The sequence below is a fragment of the Athene cunicularia genome (genome assembly GCF_003259725.1).
Source record: "Athene cunicularia isolate RWA chromosome 1 unlocalized genomic scaffold, athCun1 chr1_part1, whole genome shotgun sequence".
NCBI classification, from domain to species: domain Eukaryota; kingdom Metazoa; phylum Chordata; class Aves; order Strigiformes; family Strigidae; genus Athene; species Athene cunicularia.
In genome coordinates, this window is record NW_020799091.1 from 26,457,297 (window position 1) to 26,479,368 (window position 22,072).

At 39.2% G+C, this 22,072-nt stretch overlaps 1 protein-coding gene across 4 annotated transcripts in view; it reads left to right on the plus strand.

The window, feature by feature from the left end:
• Positions 1 to 22,072, plus strand: part of LOC113484218 (complement C4-like) — a 55,047-nt gene that overhangs the window by 28,257 nt on the left and 4,718 nt on the right. For 2 of the 4 annotated variants that reach the window (XM_026856487.1, XM_026856480.1), the window contains 24 exons: positions 267 to 338; positions 1,205 to 1,405; positions 2,273 to 2,384; positions 2,612 to 2,682; positions 3,511 to 3,650; positions 4,778 to 4,990; positions 6,229 to 6,280; positions 6,813 to 6,893; positions 7,954 to 8,157; positions 9,630 to 9,705; positions 10,101 to 10,257; positions 11,813 to 11,908; positions 12,222 to 12,390; positions 13,383 to 13,549; positions 13,971 to 14,129; positions 14,739 to 14,798; positions 15,255 to 15,348; positions 16,104 to 16,272; positions 17,356 to 17,443; positions 18,065 to 18,139; positions 19,181 to 19,289; positions 20,243 to 20,332; positions 20,714 to 20,806; positions 21,575 to 21,658. In XM_026856487.1, coding sequence (XP_026712288.1) covers positions 267 to 338; positions 1,205 to 1,405; positions 2,273 to 2,384; positions 2,612 to 2,682; positions 3,511 to 3,650; positions 4,778 to 4,990; positions 6,229 to 6,280; positions 6,813 to 6,893; positions 7,954 to 8,157; positions 9,630 to 9,705; positions 10,101 to 10,257; positions 11,813 to 11,908; positions 12,222 to 12,390; positions 13,383 to 13,549; positions 13,971 to 14,129; positions 14,739 to 14,798; positions 15,255 to 15,348; positions 16,104 to 16,272; positions 17,356 to 17,443; positions 18,065 to 18,139; positions 19,181 to 19,289; positions 20,243 to 20,332; positions 20,714 to 20,806; positions 21,575 to 21,658 — 2,832 coding nt within the window. Of the gene's footprint in view, positions 1 to 266; positions 339 to 1,204; positions 1,406 to 2,272; positions 2,385 to 2,611; positions 2,683 to 3,510; positions 3,651 to 4,777; positions 4,991 to 6,228; positions 6,281 to 6,812; positions 6,894 to 7,953; positions 8,158 to 9,629; positions 9,706 to 10,100; positions 10,258 to 11,812; positions 11,909 to 12,221; positions 12,391 to 13,382; positions 13,550 to 13,970; positions 14,130 to 14,738; positions 14,799 to 15,254; positions 15,349 to 16,103; positions 16,273 to 17,355; positions 17,444 to 18,064; positions 18,140 to 19,180; positions 19,290 to 20,242; positions 20,333 to 20,713; positions 20,807 to 21,574; positions 21,659 to 22,072 lie in introns of those variants that run through there. The other 2 variants (XR_003399188.1, XM_026856488.1) reach the window with 2 other exon arrangements.

A 22,072-nucleotide genomic window follows, 5' to 3' on the forward strand; every position in this document is an offset into this window, starting at 1 on the left:
AATGTCCCGTGCCTGTGGATTTTTCTTCTTCTGTTCTTCACCTGGGTGTTGGCAGCTCAGATAGCCCAGATCGTGGCTGCTGGTCCTCTGATGTCCAGCTCAGCTGGGGCAGGCAGCAGTTGACAAGGGCTGTAAGGTAACTTCTCAAACTGTGGGTCTTCTGTGAATGAGATGGGCCCTAAAATGGGTCTTTCATGAATGACCTGGATGATCAGGCTGTTACTGTCATAGTATTCTGACAAAGCTCTTCTGTTCTGCTTTCCCAGGCTATAACTGCCTTCAGGTTACAAGGAGGCAGAAGAGATCTTTGGATTTTCAAATGAGAATGTCAGGAATTGGTATGTATCTTCATCTGGGTGACCTGAAAAGCTTAGCAGGGGAGGCAAAGGCATCAGGCTGGGATCTAGGGGCAAGAATGATGGGATAGTAAGGAATACCAATATATTCATAGTCCCAGTTCTTATGTTGTGACATAACCTAGCACAAGTGTGTAGACTATGCCATGTGACCTGATGAATCATCTATCAAAATAACTCAGAAAACAAAACCAGAGTGGCCCAGCTGAAAATGGAAGTTAATTCACCAGTTTATAATCCCAAATGTGAAGCAATTCTGCTAGATATCATGTCATGGAATCAGTCATGGGTTTAAAGTTTTTAAAAATTAATTGTATGGCCAGAAAATGTTTTATAGATGCTATTTTTTTTTCTTGACATTCTGCTGTGAATTTGTGCCAGCTTCATGCTCCAATTAAGAGAAAAGCTAGTATAATATTTGGTCTAAATTAAAAAAAAAAAAAAGGCAAAAAAAAAAGGCAAAAAAACCCCCCACCATAAATTGATACTTCTTTACTTCTTTGCCAGAAGATATGAAGGCTTGAAGCTGGGATCTTCCTCATTTTTGAAATGGGTTTCTCTATTGAAGAATAAGAACACTGCCATGGCTATTTCTATCAAGATAGCTAATTCCAGTCTGCCAAGGAAGCATTTTTAATTCAGTCTGAATTTGAAGAGAAAGTTTAGGATAGAATATCTCAGATGCTATAGGGCCTATGCTTTCCTCCTGTGTTTCTGGACTGGATTTAGGATGGAGAACAGGTCCCCAGCTGCAGGTAGAATGTTACAATAGCAACTAGCATTAACTGTGAAGAATGACGCTTTTGCTATTTCCACATCACTAATTCTGGGCTTTAATTACATTGCAGCCAGCAAATATCAAAACACTGATCTACAAAAATGCTGTGAAGATGGGATGAAATTAAATCCCATGAAGTTTTCTTGTGCACAAAGGCTAACAAGGGTGACTGGCTCCCTCAAATGCAGAAACGCCTTCCAGGACTGCTGTGAGAAAGCCACAGCCCTCAGAAAGGAGGCGAAGCGGAGGATCAGAGTGGGCTTGGCACGACGTAAAGAACAGTGGCATGCAATTGTCTACACAAAAATATTACTCATATAGTGGCAAGGGAGTGTTAAGAGGCATTTAATGTGGTGGGGCTAGGAAGGAAGTTTTCACTTCAACATTTCAGTGAGCCCCAGTATAGTGCAGCACCCACACACCATTGTATCATCACAGCTGTACACTGTGAAGGTGGAAGTGGGACGGGATAACTTCTTGGGGTGAGAAAAGGCAGGAATCACTTTAGCCACCATTGGCCCCAGAACAGATTTACAGAGGAGCTGTTGGCCCCTGCCCACATCTTGGGAGGCCACAAAGAGTCAAGCAGAGCAAGGGGTGGTTTTCTGCATTCAGAGCTCTGACCAATCATGTTTTGTTTTGTTAGTGGTACTACCAAAACACTACCTAATGAGAAGGGACCAGTTCAGCCAGGGACGATTTTGTCTCTTCCTTTCTTCTTCCCAAAGTCTATCTCTGGTCATAGAAGAATTCATGTTACCAAAAAAAATTCCATGTTGAAAATTACCCCATTCGAAGTGTAATTTCTGCTACCATTTTTCTCAGAGCTTCCCTTTCATGCTCTGTCTGTCACAAATACGGGAACATCTTTGTTATGCATTACTAAAGGGGAATGTTTTATTGTTCGGTAACATATAGTTATTGAACTTGGAAAGAAGAATTATCCTTTTGTTCAATGACAACCTTTGGTCTTTGCTTCTCTTTTTCCAGCATTTTCACAAGATGAAACCCAGATGAAGTTTTTTTGTTTCAGAGTATTTTTTGTGCTGCTTTGTCTCTGACAAACAGACTCCCTGCAAAACAGTTTAAGGTCAGCAGCCAAAGACTTCAGAACAGAAACTCCACTCTTCTTTTACAGACTATGATGACCAAGAAGAAGTCTTTGATGAAACCTCTGTCAACTTGCGCAGTTATTTTCCTGAGAGCTGGTGGTGGAATTTGGAAGAAGTGAAAAACCCTGGAAACCATAGGTACTATATTATGTGACTAGGTGAATATGTCTATATGTGTACAGTAAAATGTATATCAATACCAGCTTTATGTGTTATCTGATATAGAGGACTTCAAAATATTTGGAAGTACTTTGTTTCCACAACGGGGGGAATATTTTTTTCCTTTACAATACTCAAACTTCAGCAAATGACAATGTTTACATTTTATAAATCCTTCCTAATACATTTTATTTTGTGTTTCTTAGTGTAGAAAATTTTGCTCCTGACTCTATAACTACTTGGGAAGTTCAGGCAATAAGCATATCTCCTCAGAAAGGTATAAGTATTGGACATTTTATTGGGTTTCTTTGTATGGATGAATAAAGAATATATATTTTTTAAAAGAGAGATACAATGTTATGCTGACAGAGTGAGACAGTCTGTACTGAAAACCACGAAGTGTTTTGATCATGAGATTTACTTCTCTCTTTTATGCCATATTAAAGCCCAGCTATATTTTAAGGGATACATATACATTTATAAAAACAGCATGAAGTGGGCTCTGAAGGAGGATGGGTTATACCATCAAAACTGTCTCTTATTCTTTCCAATCTATAAGCCATCTCATTTTAGGTTCCACACGGGCAGAAAGTCAGAAGAAAGGTAGCGATAATTTGAGTATTTCTGGGAGCAATTTCTGGCCATCTCAGAGAAGCAATGCTGCTCCCTGGGAGCTCCCGAGGGTTGACCAGGACTATGCAAGAGAGATAAAGGGTCCGCCTGGTACTGCCGACTGCCCTTCAGAAAGGGAGGCTCAGGGTGCAGTGATGGTCATGGAGTTTATTATTGAAAGTAAGGAAAGTTCACTGTGTTTTAAACACGGCCTTTGCAGGAGACCTGGGCCACATTTCCCTCACAGAAGCTACAAACACTCCTGCAAAATTTTACCTATAAATACCATGTCAGTACTCCAGAGGGCAAATCATATACCCTCACATAGGTCTCTAGTGCAGGTGAGTTGAAATGCTTTCTGGATATGTCTGTCTCCCTGTCCTGCTCTTGACCTCAGAGGAGCCCAGGTAACGAGTTTTGATTAGACATTTAACTTTCTATCAGCTGATGTTAAGTGTGTAGTTCTTAATTCTGTTTTTTTTTCTCATACCAGGATTTTGCATAGCTGACCCCCACACGTTTGCAGTTTTCAAAGACTTTTTTGTATCCCTGAGATTACCTTACTCAGTCAGACGACATGAACAACTGGAAATAAAAGCAGTGGTTTACAACTATCTGCCCAATGATCTCCAGGTAGTATTATTACCAAGTGCTATGTTATACACGTCTAGCCAGATATATAGCTAGATGTAATAATTTAACTTAAATGACCCAGTCACTTTTCAGTGCCCTCCTAAAACCCAGACCTTGCACTCCCATTTTGAAAGTCTCCACAAGGACATGATCCAGTTCTACTTGCTAATCAAACTCACTGTATAAAACAGATTTTATTTACCATATTACACAGCTAAATTCCCTGTCTTTGGGTATGTCTTCTTCCCCTTCATTGAAGCAACCAGCTACTTTTTTGCTGCCTGCCAATCTAGGCAACCACCAGATGATAAAGCAGCTATGCAAGATACAGAGGTAACTTTTGAGCACACAATCCTGTTTATTAGCCACAAAATCCATTGTGCGTACAATGCAAAACCACTTTTTGTCTGTAGGTGGCACCTATCCAGCTCTGCATATGGCACAGTTGTCACGGGGCTTAGGGCCTCCATTATCCTCAGACTGATGCTCTTGTTTTCATCTCTTCCATCTCTCAGCCAGCTGTACTTGAGCAGCATCTTCTGAACTGTGTTGAATGGTGTAGAGCTGAGATGTATAAAACTGTATTATCCTTCTTACTTCCCTGTTGTTCAGGGATAGGCCAAAACAATACTGAAAATCCAGCGTAATGAAGAAATACTGATTGACCTTCACAGACATAGTCAATGTAGATGAACGTTAACAGACCGTAGGGTCATAGAGCAATTTAGGTTGGAAGGGACCTCCAGAGGTCTCTAGTCCAACTTGCTGCTCAGAACAGGTCCAGTTAGAGCAGATTTTTCAGGGCATTGTCCAGTCTGATATTGAGTATCTCCAAGGAGGGAGACTCCATAAACTCTTTGGACAAGCTGTGCCACCATTTGATCACTTCTTGGTGAAAAAGTTTTCCCATTTTATAAATGAAGAACAGTAAATTCAGGGGAGCAAAGAGAAAACCACTTTCTGTGTTGCGAAATGTATGCACTGCTATTTCCTTTTTAAGCAAAAGCTGATCTCCTGTTATACCTGTTTCTTGTTTCCTATTCTTATCTAGCCATGGTGGAGCTGGATTATTTTTCCTGTGTGGTGATGCACTAAGCGTGATCACAGGCATGGCTTTGTCCCCACAGGTTACAGTGGCGATGGATGCAGTAAAGGGGCTGTGCACCGCAGAGGCAACGGATAAGGCTGTGCAGCTGATGCTGGTGGCTAAGGGGAACTCTGCGACACCAGCCTATTTCTCAGTTGTCCCTCTGACTGTGGGAGAATTTCCAATTACTATTACTGTTTTTGACACAGTTTTGGGGCACAGTGATAGCATTAGGAAGAACCTCAATGTTGTGGTAGGTATTACGTAGTTGTGGGCAGGCACTTCATGAATATGTATTTCTCCTCAAATATGGTGTTTAACTATGTGTGGAGTTCTTGCGGAAGGATTGAAATGGTAGAAACATAATGCTGGAAGCAATCTCAGGAAACCTGTTTGTCAGCAAGCATTGAGCTATAATACAGGGAAGAAATTTAATCCTGTGGTGGGCTTTTGTGTAATGTATATGGAAAGAATTGTTCTCTATGTCAAAAAGGCAACCTACCCATGACAGGCAGTCAGTACCCATTTAGCTTCCACCTGTTTCATCAACATTTATTAAAAAAAAATTTTCCTTATGAAGCCAAGATTGACAATGTCCATCTAGCAATATATTTGAAAAGAAAATAAATACTCTCTGCTAGTCTTAAAGCTAAGCTCTATTTTGTTCTTTCTAGTTAATGGATCTTCAATCTTAATGATTGCATAGGAAAGGACATACAGACAAACAAAGATACTGTATTGATTATTTAATACCTTACTTCTCTTTCAAAATGATGAAGAGGGCGAGCCTTTTAGAAAAGATGATATTTCAAGACTCAACAATGACCAGCACAGACTCATTACAGCACCCAAGTAGCCCACTGAGAGCTACTTTCAATCCACACAAAAAGTGCAAAATATGAATCCTTGCACCATTACTGTCAGGGGATAGCCATGTAAGTAAAGATAAGACATGGGATGCCAGGAACCTAATGTTGTTACAGGCCATAGCTTTTCTAGAGATAGACACAGATTTTCTAGAAATAGACACCAAAACACTAAAAGTGTCTGTAAAATTAGGAATAGGGATGTGTGAAAATCAGAAGAAAACGTTTAAGTTTTACAAACAAGATGAAGTCAGAACTTGGTGGGTTTCACAGATGAGACATTTATAAAAGCATGTCCACCTGGGAATTTGACTTGCACTGCTCACAAAGCTGTGAATAAAGTTTCAACTTTAATTTTTCTGGCTTATTTTTGGTTAAAGAAATTTCATCCAGGGAAATATATCAATAATAACAACAAAAATTTAGTAGAGTTTATTAACATTTCAATTGGGAGAGTGAAATTACGATCAATTGTCAGTTTTACCTGGAGAAGTCTCACTCCAAAATAACTAATTTCTGCCACCTGCTGGTCTAGTGCAAGGTGAGAGATTGTAGCTTCCATTCAGCTTAATTTCAGGTGTGAGTGCTTGCAAAAGTTTAAACTTTACTTTCCTCAATTTTGCAGGCTGAAGGTGTTTTACAGAGAGAAGAAAAGACCATTTGCCTTAACAGTGGCTGTAAGTTACACAAAATAATAAGATACAGATGAGGTTTGAGCTAGGGACAGAGGGGTTTAAAGCTCAGTGTGAATACCTGATGGGTGTGGTGAAATACTTCTTAATGTACAAACATTGTTTTGCTTGACCAAAACTTGTCACAGATCTTTTCCTTCAATACATAGAAAAAGACTCAGGAAAGGAAAATAATTTAATGGTAAATTTTTAGATGTTGTTTGTATTACTTCTGTGTTTCAAGGTAGCATTCTTTGAATATTAAGTAGGCATCAAATTCATTTACTAATGAATCTTAAAAGGTATTAAAACCGAGCCTCATTTCAAGCCAAAAAAATATTGCTAATGACTGAAAATTAAATCCATTTAATAATTATGTTTGTTTTCATAAATTTCTATTTAAAGTTTCTGATAACATTTTTGTTGTAATTGCCATCAGCTGTGTGGTGTTTAATGAAAAACATGATCTAAAATTACACTGTATGTTTTTATGTTTAAAGAGTCTGGATATAGATCTCTATTTACTATTTATTTACAGTAAAGTCCCATACACTGGACCTGAACAGACCATCTGATATGGTACCGGGTTCTGATAGTCACGTGTTTGTTAGCCTGAAAGGTAAATGTAATTTTTTGTCAATAGCTTCCCCACAGGTGATGAGACATACCACTTTGTGCTGCTCAGTCCTGCTCATTGAGTCTCCATTCCCTCCTAGTTTTTCTGCTATGGCTCAAACAGTCTGTGCTACATGCCCAGGTCATAAAACAGAACAGCCCCAAGGCTGATCCAGTACTTTTCCTCTTTCTAATTACTCCTCCTCACTTGTATTGGATATAATAGCTTTGTGCGGTGCATCCTTCTTCACTGTGCCCAGACTAACTTTATGGGAAGGCCAGAAGAGAAGGGAAGAGTTCACTTTCTCTAATAACCCCACACTGTGTGTAGGTCTGTAGAGATCTGCTTTAATCTTCAGAAATAAGAATGCCAGACTGTGAAGTTCTGGAAAGTTCTGTTTTCCTAAATAGAAGATATGTACAATCATATTCATTTAATCAAATAATCATATATATATATATATATATATATATATATATATACACACTCATGCATACATATTTTTAAAAATCTACTAGCAAGTACTCTTATTAATGATAAAAACATTTTTTCTCAGAAAATATAAAATAATGCATGCTTAACACAAAGGCTAATGGCTTCCATGTCAAATACCTCTTCTAAATTATGGGGATGCTTGAATTCATCAAATGAGAAAATTGCAGAGAGGAGGAAAAATCTCTCTGCACAAAATGTTTAAAATGATTAAGGCACGATCATTTTGCCTTCTGGATCAGGTCTGTTTTGACAATACTTTTCCAGCCTGAACCTGAAACACCAGTCTTACACCCTTTCCTTGGTTCTCTTCCTCCAGTAGCCTCAGGACTCTTTCTCCTCTAAGCGCCTTCACTGCCCCAGCCTCCTTTCTCTAGCTTTCCCAGGGCCTGACACCTCGTCCTTGTTCTTCTCCAGCTGTATGAAGTCTTAAGTAGCTGAAAACATGTTTAATAATGAGAACTATCAGGCCATGCTGGAGTGTTAACCTATAGTTAGTGTCACTTTTCTTCATGTTACACCAGTCAGCTTTAAATATGGTATGTACTACAGCTTGTGTTTTTTACAACAGGAAACATTATGGACGAGCCTGTTGAAAACTGTCTCAGTCTTACTGGAGTTGAGAAACTTATTCAAGTGCCCAAAGGCTGTGCAGAGCAAACAATGGTGAAAATGGCCCCTGCAGTCTATGCTATTGAGTACTTGGATGCCAGTGAGCAGTGGGTGAACTTTAACCATGAACGGAAGGAGCAAGCCATTAACATGATTGAAAAAGGTAGCAAAAAAAAAAAACCAAACCCGAAACCAACCAACTTGTCTTTGTCATCCTTTTGCATCACACATTGCTACTTGCCAGAGAAGTGAGTAGTGTCTTAACATAGCAGCACAGAAATGCCTCTGACAATCTTCAGACAGACATGAGAAACAGAACTGGAGGAGGATTTATGTGACTAATTGCCTACATCTGACATTGTACAGTATTGACATTCACAGTCCACATTCTCTGTTGCCTACTCGTTTCAGAGTAAATGGACAGCAAAGGCCAGTTGAACATTTCCTCCTAATGTAGCTATGCAAAATAGATCAAGCAGAATCTTGTCCTAAATATGCTTATTTCTCCCCATGGATCATAGACAGTGCTTAGAATGGCCAGCTGGGATGTAGACATTTCTGCTGGAGATGTTTGTAGTTGTCAAGAGGAGTATCACTAAAGAAACTCCCAATAGTAATCGTAATATTGACACTTTCACACTCCTGCATTCATTACATGAGCTAGAATGACCCCAACAGCCTTAGACCAACCTCCCAGGGAGGGAGTTTCCTTAGGGAGAGGACAGCTGCAAGGCTGCTTCTTGAGTAGTCCACTCCAAGACATGATCCAAAGATGGTGTTAAATGCACAAAGAAGCCAGGACAACAGCATATGCAAGTGGAGGTATTCCAGCGCACAGACACTAACGTAGAGACCAGGAGTTATCTGTCCTGTAGGAGGTACAGCTGATCTTTCTAACAGTAGTGGTGTGCACAAGGCATAAAGCAATATGATGCACCTGTCTCCATGTTCTTCAGACGTGTGACATATTTCATCAGTGAAAAATAAGGGTATAAATAGAGATTAAAAACATGCTAACAGTTGCTGAATGGAGGTCTTTGCCTGTTTATCTAAGATTGCCTAAAGTGACATGAGATCCTGAAGATGAGCATTTGGTATTGTCAGAAGCATTTAGTTCCTATATTATGCTTTTATTGATTCTTACTAAAATTAGGCAGGGTAGAAAATTAGTTGAGTGGCTATGATGCAGTCTTTGTCGAGATAATAGAATTCAAGGTCAGGAACCACAGCTCATGATTTCTAAGCCTATGTCTGACCCAAAAGATGATATTTTGTATATTTTTTGATTCCATGCACCATAAAGTCAAGGCTTGAAAAGTTTTCAGTAATGGGAAATAACTTTCCCAAGATTCACTACACAAAAAATGTTTTGTAACTACAAATACCTTCAGTTTACAAGTTATTCTAATGGGTCAATTAAGTCAAACAAGACAGAGCACGTTCTGAGCCTACTGCTTTTCCTGTGTCAAAGGCCTGCTGGCCCAGTCATTTCATCCTTAATGTACCAGTGTGCACATCCATATACTCTTCCACTAGTCAATACTGAACATGTCCATGTTAATAAAAGTGATAAATGAAAATGCCCAAGAAACATGTGTATTCTCTGACCAGATATATGTTGTCTTTTTCATGCAGGTTATACTAGATTGCTTGAGTTTCAGAAGATGGATGGCTCCTATGGAGCATTTAAATCAACTCCCAGTAGTGTATGGTAAGCCTATTTTGGGGGTTTTTGGTTGATTGTTTTTATTTTTTGCTTTCAAAATATCATTTTATGCATCAGAATTTTTTTCCAGGGGGGTGGATTTTCAAAATCTGGTGGGCATGGTGTTGTCTATATACTTTTGTTATGGATAGGCAGCCTTGTAAGTCTCTGAACATGTTTAGTCCTTGATGATGGAGATTCATACTGAGCCACTGATTATTTTGCATTTGCCACAGAATATAAATGTTCACACTGATGTTGAATAATAACTCACTAGGTTACAGAGAGTGCACTGTACTGAATATGTGTCTATGTAAAAAATTAGTATGTTTCTTCTCCTGTCAATATAGTCTTCTATAAATATATGTCAGCACAAGTCTGTAACAATTTCGTTTGTGCAGGTTAACTGCCTTCATTGTTAAAGTACTCACAAGGAGCAAAGAGTACATTAATGTCCAAGACAGTCACATACACAACTCGATTTCTTACTTGATTAACCAACAGCAGGCAGATCATTCATTCCACGACCATCACCCAGTAATGGACAGGACCATGCAGGTAGGTCATCCATATTTAAAGAAGAATCTGTTGCACATTTAGGGCTGCTAGGGATTGAAAGGAATATTGTGAGTTGTTGAGTAACAAGGAATGCATCAAAAGAAATCTGTAACATAAGAAGTACAAAATCTGTAATGTAAAATGAATTTGTTAAAAGGTCTGTTATATCAGAAACACATATGTAGCAGTTCACCACCTGTATCTTTTGATACCATCTTAGTTAATTTTGCAGGTGACCTATGCCTCAAGAGCACTTAGAAAATTAATTCTGAGATATTTGTGTTTGGTAAAATGTATGCCTTTTATTTGCAAGGGCAATAGAGCCATAGAATCATAATTTAGTTTTGAAGCAACCTCCAGAGGTCATCTGTTCCAATCCTTGCTCAGAACAGGTCTAGTTAGACCAGATTGCACAGGGCCATGTCCAGCTGAGTCTTGAGTACCTTCAAGGACAGGGATCTCACAGTCTCTCTGGGTGATCTGTCTCAGTATTTAACCACTCCCATGGTGGGAAAAAAAAAAACAACTTTATATTAATCAGAATTTCCAATTGTATATGTTAGTCTACACATCCCTCATAAGTGTCCAGAAACACAAAACTGTTACACTCTCCATGCTTCTAGGATATGAAAATAATATGCATCTTCCAAAATTTAATGAAAAAGCAGATACCATTGTAGTAATCTTATATGGGAAAAAAAGTATTAATTTTATTAATGATCTTTGTCAAATCACTAGTGAGGCTTTCACCCTCAAAGCCAGTTCTGAAGTTGATGTAACAATGCTGCGGAAAAACAAACAAACAAACAAAAATCAATCAACCAATAAAATCAGCTCAAGAACCTGCCAAAGGTTTTTTTGACCTGTGTTCATGCTGAGATAGTTCTGTTTTACATCTGCTTCAGGAGCTGTGCATAATAATTTTGTACGGAGAATTAAGTCTTTCCATGCAAACAACCTATCCTTCTAATTATAAACATTTGGGGCTGAGTGAAGAAGGTGGTTGCTGTCAAAGGTTGTTGAAGATCCTAAAGTTGTTGTCAAAGGAGAGCATGAGCAAAAGAATCAAAAAGAAGAATAGGAATAAACATTTCAAAGGAAAAAGCTAATGAGAGCACTGTGTTTAGTTTATCGAGAAGAAATTATCTACCAGTGGTGTATAAATACCTTTACAGGAGAAAAGTTCTGTGGGAAAGGGCTCTTTAGTCTATAAGGAGTAGCAAAGAAATGAAAAAAAAAACAACACACTAGTGCTTGGAAATTTAAGCCATGAATATTCCAGTGAGAAATTGTAGATTTTATACTATAAGTTGAATAATTAAATATTTAATTAACATCTGAAGAACAAATGTATGAAGACATAGAATAATCTCTTAACTTTTTTTTAACAAAAAGTGGCTGCCAATATAGAAGATATACTTCAGGCAGACACAAGTTGTTAAAGGGTACATGGTCTGTGGTTTGACAAGAAGGCCCTTATCTTCATGAAAAGTGATTTTCTAAATTTAATCATAAGCATATACATATACATTTAACTTCGTGTTTCATCTTTCAGGGTGGCATTGGATCAGCAGAAGAGGATTTGGCTTTGACAGCCTTTGTAACTATAGCATTGCAACAGACTTTACAGCTCTACCATTCACCTGATGTGGTAGGAAGCCTGACTGTTTATCTTTAAGCCTGAAGGCTATTGCACAATGACATACCCACCCTACTATCCAAAAGTACTGCAAATGAGATAAAAGTCTGTTTACACCTGTGATGGATAGGAGAAGATGCCGTGGCCTAATGTGTTTCGAGCTACGTACTCCATCACCAATGGCTTTAATCACTAAGAAGAAATTATTAAAGTTGTCTCAAAAATGACTACAGTTGAAGTATTCTAGTTTCCTAGTACTCTCACCACCAGTAACAGTTACTAAGTCCGAATGACCTTTTCAAATGGATCCGTTCTCTTTTCACAGGTACGAGTGATTAGAGGAGCAGTGGTTTACATGAAAAACCAACTTTCAAGAAATACTAACTGCTATTCTACAGCCATCACTGCTTATGCTCTGACACTTGTGCAGTCTGATAATGAAGAAGACCAGTTTGTGAAAGAAAAATTAAGAGGCTGTTCTGTTCTTGATGCAGGTACTGGTAAACATTCTTTAAAATTCACTTAGAAAGTGCTTCTCCTAATTAAATCACTTGAGCGCTCTAATATGAACAAATCAAATTTGAGTAAATGAAGACTTTCATTTTATAGAAGCATGTATGTATATGTGTAATATTTTAATTACATAATCAAATATTTCAGTGTTGAAACTGTAATACGTAATTTGTATAATTAATATAATTATCAAGTAACAACTTAGCATTGTGAAGTTTGGATCGTGATCTTATCTGATACTGGAACAAAACCATGGTAAAGAGTCATTTATCTTTTCCGCTTCCCTTGCTGCCTACCAATGTTTCCACACCCCTTAAGTGCATTAAAAGAAAAAGTCCAAGTCACCTGAGAAAGACAAAACTTTTGATGGGTAAATAAGACTGAACAGCAGCTACCCGTGAGAGTAATCCAGACTGGATTTGTCCTGAGGGAAGGTGTCCTTTCCAGCCCACCTGCTTTCAAAGCCACCCCACCAGTTGTGACTGCTTTGTTCCAGCTCTATGTGAACGTCACCACTTGTCCCCCTAGCTGTGGTCACTGCTGAGTCAGTTGGCTGCATGACTGCACTGCCACGTTGTTAATTTCTCCTAATTAATTTGGTAAATACATTATAGTTTAATAGCCACAGTTTAAGCATAGGGAATACGCTTCTCCTTAATGAAGACTGGATTTATAGGGATACTTAATAGTATCTCTCAGGGACCAGCAGACACAACGCTCCCACTCCATCCAATGGACATTTCTGTACAGTGAGATTATTATACTAGACTGTGATGGTTGGATAAATCAAAATTGAAAATTGTGGTTTTCCTTCTCCATTATCTCTGCTTCCCAACTAATTTGTTGCTCTCATGAGAGCATCTGTGTCTTTGATTCCTCAGCGCAATCACATGAAATATCTACTGTGCAGAACAACAGTAATTTTTGGCAAAAGTCTTTACCAAGGGGATTCAATACTGAGTCATTCTTGCAGCAAAGCAGCAGCGCTACTGGGGAAATGGCAATGATGCAGTCTCAGTGGAAACCACTGCCTATGCACTGCTTCAAACATTGCTCCTGAAAGACAAGGAGTATGCAAGGCCTATTGCTACGTGGCTGACGGAAAGAAGGAACTATGGTGGAGGATACTGCTCTACACAGGTGCCTGACCATCAATCTGGGTGGAGTTTCGGTGGGAGGGAAGAAAACAGAGGCCCCATAAAGACTTTTTCTTTTAGATTTGAAAGCATCATAGCACTTAATCATTAATTTCTTTGGCGTATGAAGCACTAAAGATTTTGGCTCATTAATAAAAAATGGGCAAAAAAATCCCAGTCATAAGCCAGCAAAGATTCTCTGTATTTATGAAGATTTATGATAATCAGAGATCAGAACTCCAGTGGTTTTAGGATTTAAATCCTAAAAGAAGCTGAGATATGAAAAGAACAGACAGATACAGCAGAACTTCAAATCAGCAAAAAACATAAAACTGAAGAATAGTTCCAAGTGACTGATCATGTCATCTTACACGTTGTTAAAATAACCTGGTATAATAGTTTTTTTGCATTTCTTTCTCACCTAGGACACAGTGGTGGCCCTAGAAGCTCTGTCAGCATACAGCATACAGACACTGAACACTGCTTCCACCAACCTAACTGTTAAACTGGGAACACCTGGAAGACAAAAAGACTACAGTATTACTCTGACTGATACTGATGAAGTGATTCAGAAGCAGCTAGAGGTACACAACCGTTGTTTCAAGCTTTTTTTCTGAAACAGGAGAAACTTTGGATCATCTGGCCTAGGTTTTCTCATGTTAATCATCATGTTAATCTCATGATGTAGCTGGTTTATAATATTTTTTAATAAATTAATCTGTAAAAAACAGAATCCTTTTAAAAGAATAAAAAATAAACAGATTCTCAGAAGCACACTTTGGAGGCCTTGCCCTGCCTCTTCAAGGACTTTGGTGACATGAATCTCCCCCAGTAGTGAAGAGCAGGCAGGAGCCCAAGCCTTGCTAGGGAATGAGAAAGAAGGGAAATATTCTTATACTCAGTGTGTTGGGGCCTGTGAAAATGTCAAATCCAGGCTACAGAGGAGGGCGTGAAGTTGAGAAAATATGTCTCCTGGGACCTAGAATGGCAGAGTAAGATGCACCAGCCCCACACATGAAAAATCTTGTGAGACTTGAGGTGTCATAACTCCTCCTGTAGCTAAAGGTTTTCCCTAACCTAGTTCTGAGGGTTAAAGGCATAGAAGTCCATCAAGATCACAGGAAAACAATAGATCAAATGCTGAGCACAAACTAAATCTCTTTTTTTTTTTTTTTTTTCCCCTTGGTTTGCAGTTTGAACTTGGGAGAAAACTTGAAGTGTCTGTACATGGCAGAGGAAATGGGACAATGAGTGTAAGCTGTAAATCATTAATTCAGAGTCCACCTGGACTTCTTTTAATCCCTTTTTGAAAACAGAGTGAGAAATTACTTACCATGGCTTCATACTTTGTGTTCTTACCTCCAAATTTCTAAAATTGGGGCCTACAGACTGCCCTGTCGATTTTTCCTATATTTAACCCTTGTTAAGCCCATGAAATGTCAATGCTGATAGAGGCAGCTGGAGTTTGAAAGACCGCTTTGTGGTTGGAAATCAGAAGTTATCTCAGTGGTCCCACACCACTTGTGATTTGCACATGGGACCTCTCCTGCTTATACCCACAACAGTCCTCTGCAACTAGTCTGTGCCTCTGGGAGACCGGTGTTTCTCTCCACACTCCATGTCTAATCAACATTCGCTGAGGTCCTGGATGAGTAAATCCCTTGACATTTAAATTATATTTTTAGTGGTTTGTTGTTTGTTCATCATAGGTATTAAAAGTGTACTGGTCTTCTGAGCTGAAGAACAACACATGTAACGACTTGATTTTGACAGTGGAAATGGAAGGGAGCGTTAAGTACTCTGGTGAGTAAAAAGGCAAGTCATTAGGTCTCAAAGGTGACATGTTTGGCCAGCTGTTAATGATATTTAATAGTTTTCCAGCCTTGGAAACTGGGAATAAATTAATGAAACAATGACAGAGAGAGGCATCTGAACTCTGCCTAGCTATCATTTCATTTAGTTTATTAAAATTGAATAGTTTAATAACTATCTGAGCGACTATAAGTTCAGCAGGTACCTAACAGATACACAGATACTATTAGTAACTCTTTTTTGTTATTGGGAAGAGAGCGAGGTAAACTTCCTTCATGGTGTTCCTGGCTGCCATGAGAGGAAAACCCAGCTCAGTTCCCTGGCTAATAAGGGTCCTACCATGTGGCCTTAAAAATTCTTTGGGGCAGTCCTGTCATGGGTCTTTCATATGAGCAAGACTGTGTTTTCCATCCCCTGAAGTGTGCTTTCATCATCCTCTCTGCCTATGTCTGCATTTTTTTTCTGTTTGAATAGCTAACTTTAGGAGGCTAGGATTGTCCTTTACATATCTATGTATCACCTAAACCCCATTCTTAGCTAGATCTATTGGTTGTTCTTACTATAGGTATCGCTAAAATTTTAACTCTGACTGAATTAGAAATACTGAGATGGCATACAGCAAACTTCTATAAAACCCAGAGACGTGGCATGACTGCCCATTGGTATTTTTCAGTATACAAAAAGGGACCAAATTACCTGGTCCTCAGTCAAATTTGTGCATGGCTGTTTGTGTCTGTCACTTCCAGAAGCTGCATATTCTGATGAAAATGAAGATTATGAGGACCTGATTAATGCAGAAAACAGTGCATTTGAGCCACTGTCTGAAATAGAGTGGTTTGATATCCACACCAGAAGGAAAAGGGATGTGATCTCTCCCAGCAAAGCAGAATCACTGCAGTACAAAGTATGTGTCAGGTAGGTCTGCAAGATCAGCTCCTCATTAGAAAATGTTCTTTTTTTATTTGCAATTATTTTTGGTCACCCTCTTCATCCAGCCTGGAGATCATCTGCGAGTATGCACACATGCTGAGTCTGCATCCTCTCTCCCATGGCAGGAGAAAAGGTTTCCGCACAATGTGTTATGTTTAGATGGTGGATACAGACCTCAAATGCCTATTGCAGGTTATCCCCCCCTCAAACTGGGGAGATGCTAAAGCACCTGGCTGGCTAATCATTTGAAAGCAGTCTTTTTTAAATAAAGTAGATATAATTGGAATATAGTGTTAGGGTGAGACTTAAACAATAATGTGAAGCTCGCTTTGTTGTAGTTAAGATACAGGAGAAAAACTGAAGGCACTGACTTCATCACCATACTTCTTTTCTGAGCTGTGGTACATCCCTTACGGGGAAAAAAGGATGCCAAAATAAAAGTTTCTGAAGTACCGCTGGGTGTATGAGGAATGTCTTATGGCAAGGCACGCTGTGTGAGTGCAGAACAGCTTCATTTTCCAGCAATGACACAAGTACCCGATTTTTGAGAAGGTGAAAGTAGAAAAGATTGGAAGTCCAATATATATATATATCTAATGGATAGTTAGAGCAATGAGGATTTTTGCCTTGGGCAGCAAAGGTGATGTACATTTGACTTTGTCCATGAAGAGTTTGGATAAACCCGTTTCCTATCGCCACTCTCTAGGTAATAAAGACACTTTGTTAGTGCTGTTTACCTTCCCTTTCTTCAACAGTGCTTTTATGGTGGGGTGAACTACTCTTTGAAGGTGATTGTTTCTGCCTGTCAGCTATAAAGAAAGCCTAGATGACAAGTTCAGGCAAGACACCTGGGTTATGGATGACCATTTGACTAGTTTAGATGACTAATTTTGCCTCATGACTCTTAATGAGGTAGGCAGATAATTTTCAAAGTAAAATCTCTTTAGGAAAGTTAAATGGAGCAGAATGTTTTGTTTCACCATTAGCAGTCCTGAAGAAACAAACTCTTCAAAGCAATCTGGCTGTTCAGTGCAGATGTTCATTGCTGGCCATATCTCCCTTATAAAGGTCCACAGGTTCCAATGCACCAAAGATGTCCCTGGTCGATCTCTCTCTGCTGAGTGGCTTGGAGCCTGACACAAAGGATCTCGAACAGGTTAGAAACACACTTTTCTGTGCAATCTTTTGTACCCTTTTCTACAGAAAACTTTTCTTTCAAAATCTTTCCAAACTTCACAGAATAAGGAAAGGAAAACAGATTTTTGTTAGATATATTTTAATTATTCTTGTTCTGGTAAAATGTTCACTGAACATACACAAGAAATTAAAAGCTTGTGGTGAACAGAGTTCAGTCTTCTTAGTCCCTTGTAATAGGAATTAGGGCAAGGCTCAGCAGGGCACCTGCCTGTCCTGAACACATATTGCTATCCCCACTGGCACTGTTGTCCCATGACATGCCAGGACAGGGTGTCCTGTGCTTGCAGGGGGGAAGGCAAGCACATCGTTTAGAGGCAGCTGCCAACAGGACACAGTGACAGGGAGATAGGGCACAGCACTCTACAAAGCTGGCTACAGAGTTTTGGGTTCTGGAGCCTGCTTGGTTGGGGGAGGTTTGCCCAGTTTGATGCTCTCAGGGACTGTCTCCTTCAGGGAGGAAGAAAGAGGGCAGAATAAAGCAAACAGCTGAACAAAGCAAACCAGAATATAGAGGGCGGTGGAAAAGGTGTTCCTGTTATGCTAAGTTTTTGTTCTGATTTTTTCGTTTGTTTTCCTGCAGTTGGTGACGTCTTCAGACCAGTACATTCAGCACTATGAGTACAAGGAAGGAAAGGTTTTGCTCTACTTTGGTGAGGTAAGCAAACCCAATGATTTCCCAATCTCTGCCATTTCAGACAACATATATAGACTTCTTTTTAAATCTAATCATTATTGTTTTTCACACTCGGTTACCTTCCTGTGATTTTTGTTATATATTATTATTGAACAACTCAGTTGAAAGAGGGCACAGGAGGGGAAGAAAGCAAACACACATCTTCATCCTCTGCCTTTCTATGTTCCAGGAGGTATAGTCCATGTTTGAGATTTGGCCATGTTTGGCAAAAAAACCCAAAAAACACCAAACCCTCACTAGTCAGAAGAGAAGCTTTTGATCTGAGATTAGTAAAGTGTTAACTGGTGGTCCTATAAATTTCACATGCAGCTTGCATGTGAAGTTCAGTATTTCTGGAGCAAGATCCATATAGTGACAAAGAACTGTAAACATCAAACCCCCTAGTTTCTGTGTATATTTCTCTGTATTTTGGATAATGACTCCACTCTACACTCACTTGACTTGCTTCACCTCCATGGCCAAAGCACACACAGGGCAAAGATTTTTTTAAAATACAAAAAAGTAGACAAATGAAAAAAAGTAAATGTTATTGCTGCGATGACTGTCCTAGATAATTTTTGTATTTAACATAGGTCAAAATCTGTTCCTGACCTTAGCATTTTACTAGGGGGAGTGTATATACTGGTGGCCGCTGTTACAGGATAGGCTGTGAATATATATTACTCCCATTACTCCTGTATAAGGTAACTTTAGGCAAAAGCTGAAAACTAAACCCCAAAGTAGTGATGATGTAAGTTCAGATCAGACAGTTTCAGGCAGGGAAGACCTGCACGCATCTCACAAAACCACCTTTACAAGGTTTAGCTCATCCACAAAATCTTCCAATACAATCATGGAAGGAAATGCCTTTTTCAAGGTGACACTGCCGCTATGAGGGTTAACTCAGCTATGCCATCAGAAACAAGCATTCAACAGCTAGGACAGCCACAACAGCTCTTTCTCTCTCTGACTGGAGAGAAAGAGTTAGTTTACTCATCATAACTATTGTTCCTTTTTCTCCAGCTCACAAGCGGACCGGACCCAGACTGCATATCATTTGGGGCAAAGCAAATTAATCCCATGGGCTTGATTCAGCCAGCAAATGCTATCCTTTATGATTTTTACAACCCTGGTAAGGTCACAGTAAAATGACACAGCTGATTGAGAGACCCTCAAGAACTAACTCCAGTCTGTAGAAACTTGGTTTTGATGTAGTGTGTGATGTAGTGTGTAGTAGTGTGATGTAGTGACATGATTTTGTCAAGTCAAATAACGTGCCTCAAATACTGTCTTTTACTACCATGGCTTAAGATCACCTAAATAGAGATCCTCTCAGGAAGGGTCTGTTATTGCAAATGGACTGAAAATACAAACTTTTACACTCATGGATTTTTAAATCGGGTTCCTGTGTTCCCTTTTCTAATGGTGCTTTAAGCGTGTTCCACTCACATTATCTTTTTGGTCAGACTGTCTTTTTATGCATCTAAGATAGGCAACCTTAGAGGGTGGGCTCATGCTTACTGGGGGAGCCAGTCTCATTCCCCATTCAAAGAAGGTTAAGTGCCAATCATCTCGATTTGCCAGAGTTACATAAACAGTATTTGAAAATTAGGTCAAATATCTACTTTGACTGAAGTTGAGGGATCCAAGACACTAATTATTGGTGATCCTATCTCATTCTTCTGAAACAGTGCAGTGCTCACTATAGCTCTATGTTCTAAAGATGCTTTTAAGATAGATTCTTTTTAGAGGAAACAAAAAAACCAAAAAAAACGGAAGAGTACAACTTAAAAAAAAATATCCAAACAAAACCCAAAACAAACAAACAAACAAAACCAAACAAACAAACAAAAACCACACTCCCCAAAAAAACTCCAGAAGCACCAATCCAGGTGTTGCGCACCTGAAAGACAAGGTGATATTTGTCCAGCCTATAGGTCTTTGTGGACTGCTGATGGGTATCTAACATCTTAGTGCTCTGATTTCTCTGGACCAGGAAAAAGTTGGGCTTCAAATATAGTTTCTACTGCACAGGCTTTTCCACTTGAGCTGTATGAGACAGGCTATTTTGTTTCTTCTCCACAGACAGAAAGTGCAGCATATTCTACAGTGCTCCCAAGCACAGTGCCATGCTTTCAAAGGTGTGCCACGCCAATGTCTGCCAGTGTGCAGAAGGTAAGGAAGGACTAAATAGGCCACTCTAAAAGAAGATAGTTACTTCTACAGACCATTAACATGAGAATTGTTAAGCCCAGAAAGGATCATTACAATTATCCTAATAATCATATCCTAATACAGGACACAAAGCATCATCTAATATGTTCGGTACCAAACTGAAACATTTTTTTTAAGATATCCACGACTGATTGAATGCAATGTATATATACATGTGCATATGTATGCAAAATCCCTCCACCACACCTCTAAGAAAGTTGTTCTGTGATATTATTTTATTCTCTGCTACAATGTTGAGTGAATGAGCCTGTGTAAACTGTATCTATATCTACATATCCATGTCCACAGAGACAGGTGTCATATTTATTTTCTTCACTCTAGGTCCCTGCCCAAGACAAAGATCCACTTTCAGTAAAGCCATAACACAAACCACACGCTTCAGTTTTGTCTGCTACTACCCTATTGCAGATTATGGTAAGGCATCAAAGACAACCATCAGTTAAGTTTAACCATAATTATTTTTAATAAGGATAAATTTGTAGCTTTATATGCCCAGACCTCTCCTGAAATGAGTAGGGTTTCTGTATCTGGCCTAAAAGGTGAGGAGATTAAATGAAGCCATGTGCTATCACAGTTATCAGGGAGGGTGAAAGGAAAAAGTAAAGGCCTCATAAAGATGCAGTGGGATGCTGGGGGTGGGATACATGGACAACATTACATTACATTGTTTAGAAAAGACCTGAGGTGTGAGCATCACCATCCCCCACATCTCTAATGTTACAGGATGGAGATAAAGAGTAGGTTTTTCATGGCATGCCATAGCTCAGCAGCTCCTTCTGTGGAACTAGACAAATATTTTCTCCTTTGTTAATTTGTCTTTCTGGCCTCTTCTTTGATGGAAAGTTGGAAGACCTACCGAAGGAAAACCAGTACAGCAGATATGGTAAATCAGATTCTAACAGGACGGGGAAAATGCAAACCTAATCATATAGAAGCTTCTTTAAAAAAAAAAAAATACACAAAAGGAATACAAATCTAGAGGTTGTTGATTAATACCTGACTTTCTAAAAGCATATTAGGTATACAGGATTACTGTCCTGTTGTCTTTCATATCCCCATGATTTGCAGTTAGATAGTACACTGGCTTCTGTATAGACATCTGGTAAAAGCATACCTATATTTCAGGTTTTGGATGCAATTTCATGTTTCCATCTGGCCTCACATAGTTGTTGTCTGTTGCAGCGTATGAGGTGGAGCTCCTCAATAGCACACAGAAGAATGTTTTTGATTACTATGAGGGCAAAATCCACAAAATCCTTAAAGCCAGTAAGTATCAAAAGGTTTGTCTCCTTTCATTCACCTTAGCAAAACTAGGTTGAGTAAACATTAGCCAGTATAAACTATGCAGATGCCTTCTCTTGCTATAGAAAGTAGGGTCAGACATACTTCTACACTAGGCTTGCAAAACGACTGATTTCTTGCAAGGACCACCTGTGCAGCTACCTCACTGTTGAGTTCAGCTCAGGGGTAGGTTGCTTTGGTTTACACTCTGCAGCAATCTCAGAGCACGTGAGCTTCAATTCTTTCAGATGAAACTAAACCAGAAGACATTCCAGATGCATTCAATCCATGGCTCCAAACTGGAACTAGTCTAAGATAAACCCTCCAAGATCATGCGCAGTGTGGGTATTCAGTCTTCTGCATCAACTATTTCACTTTGTAGACTGATGTTATTGACCC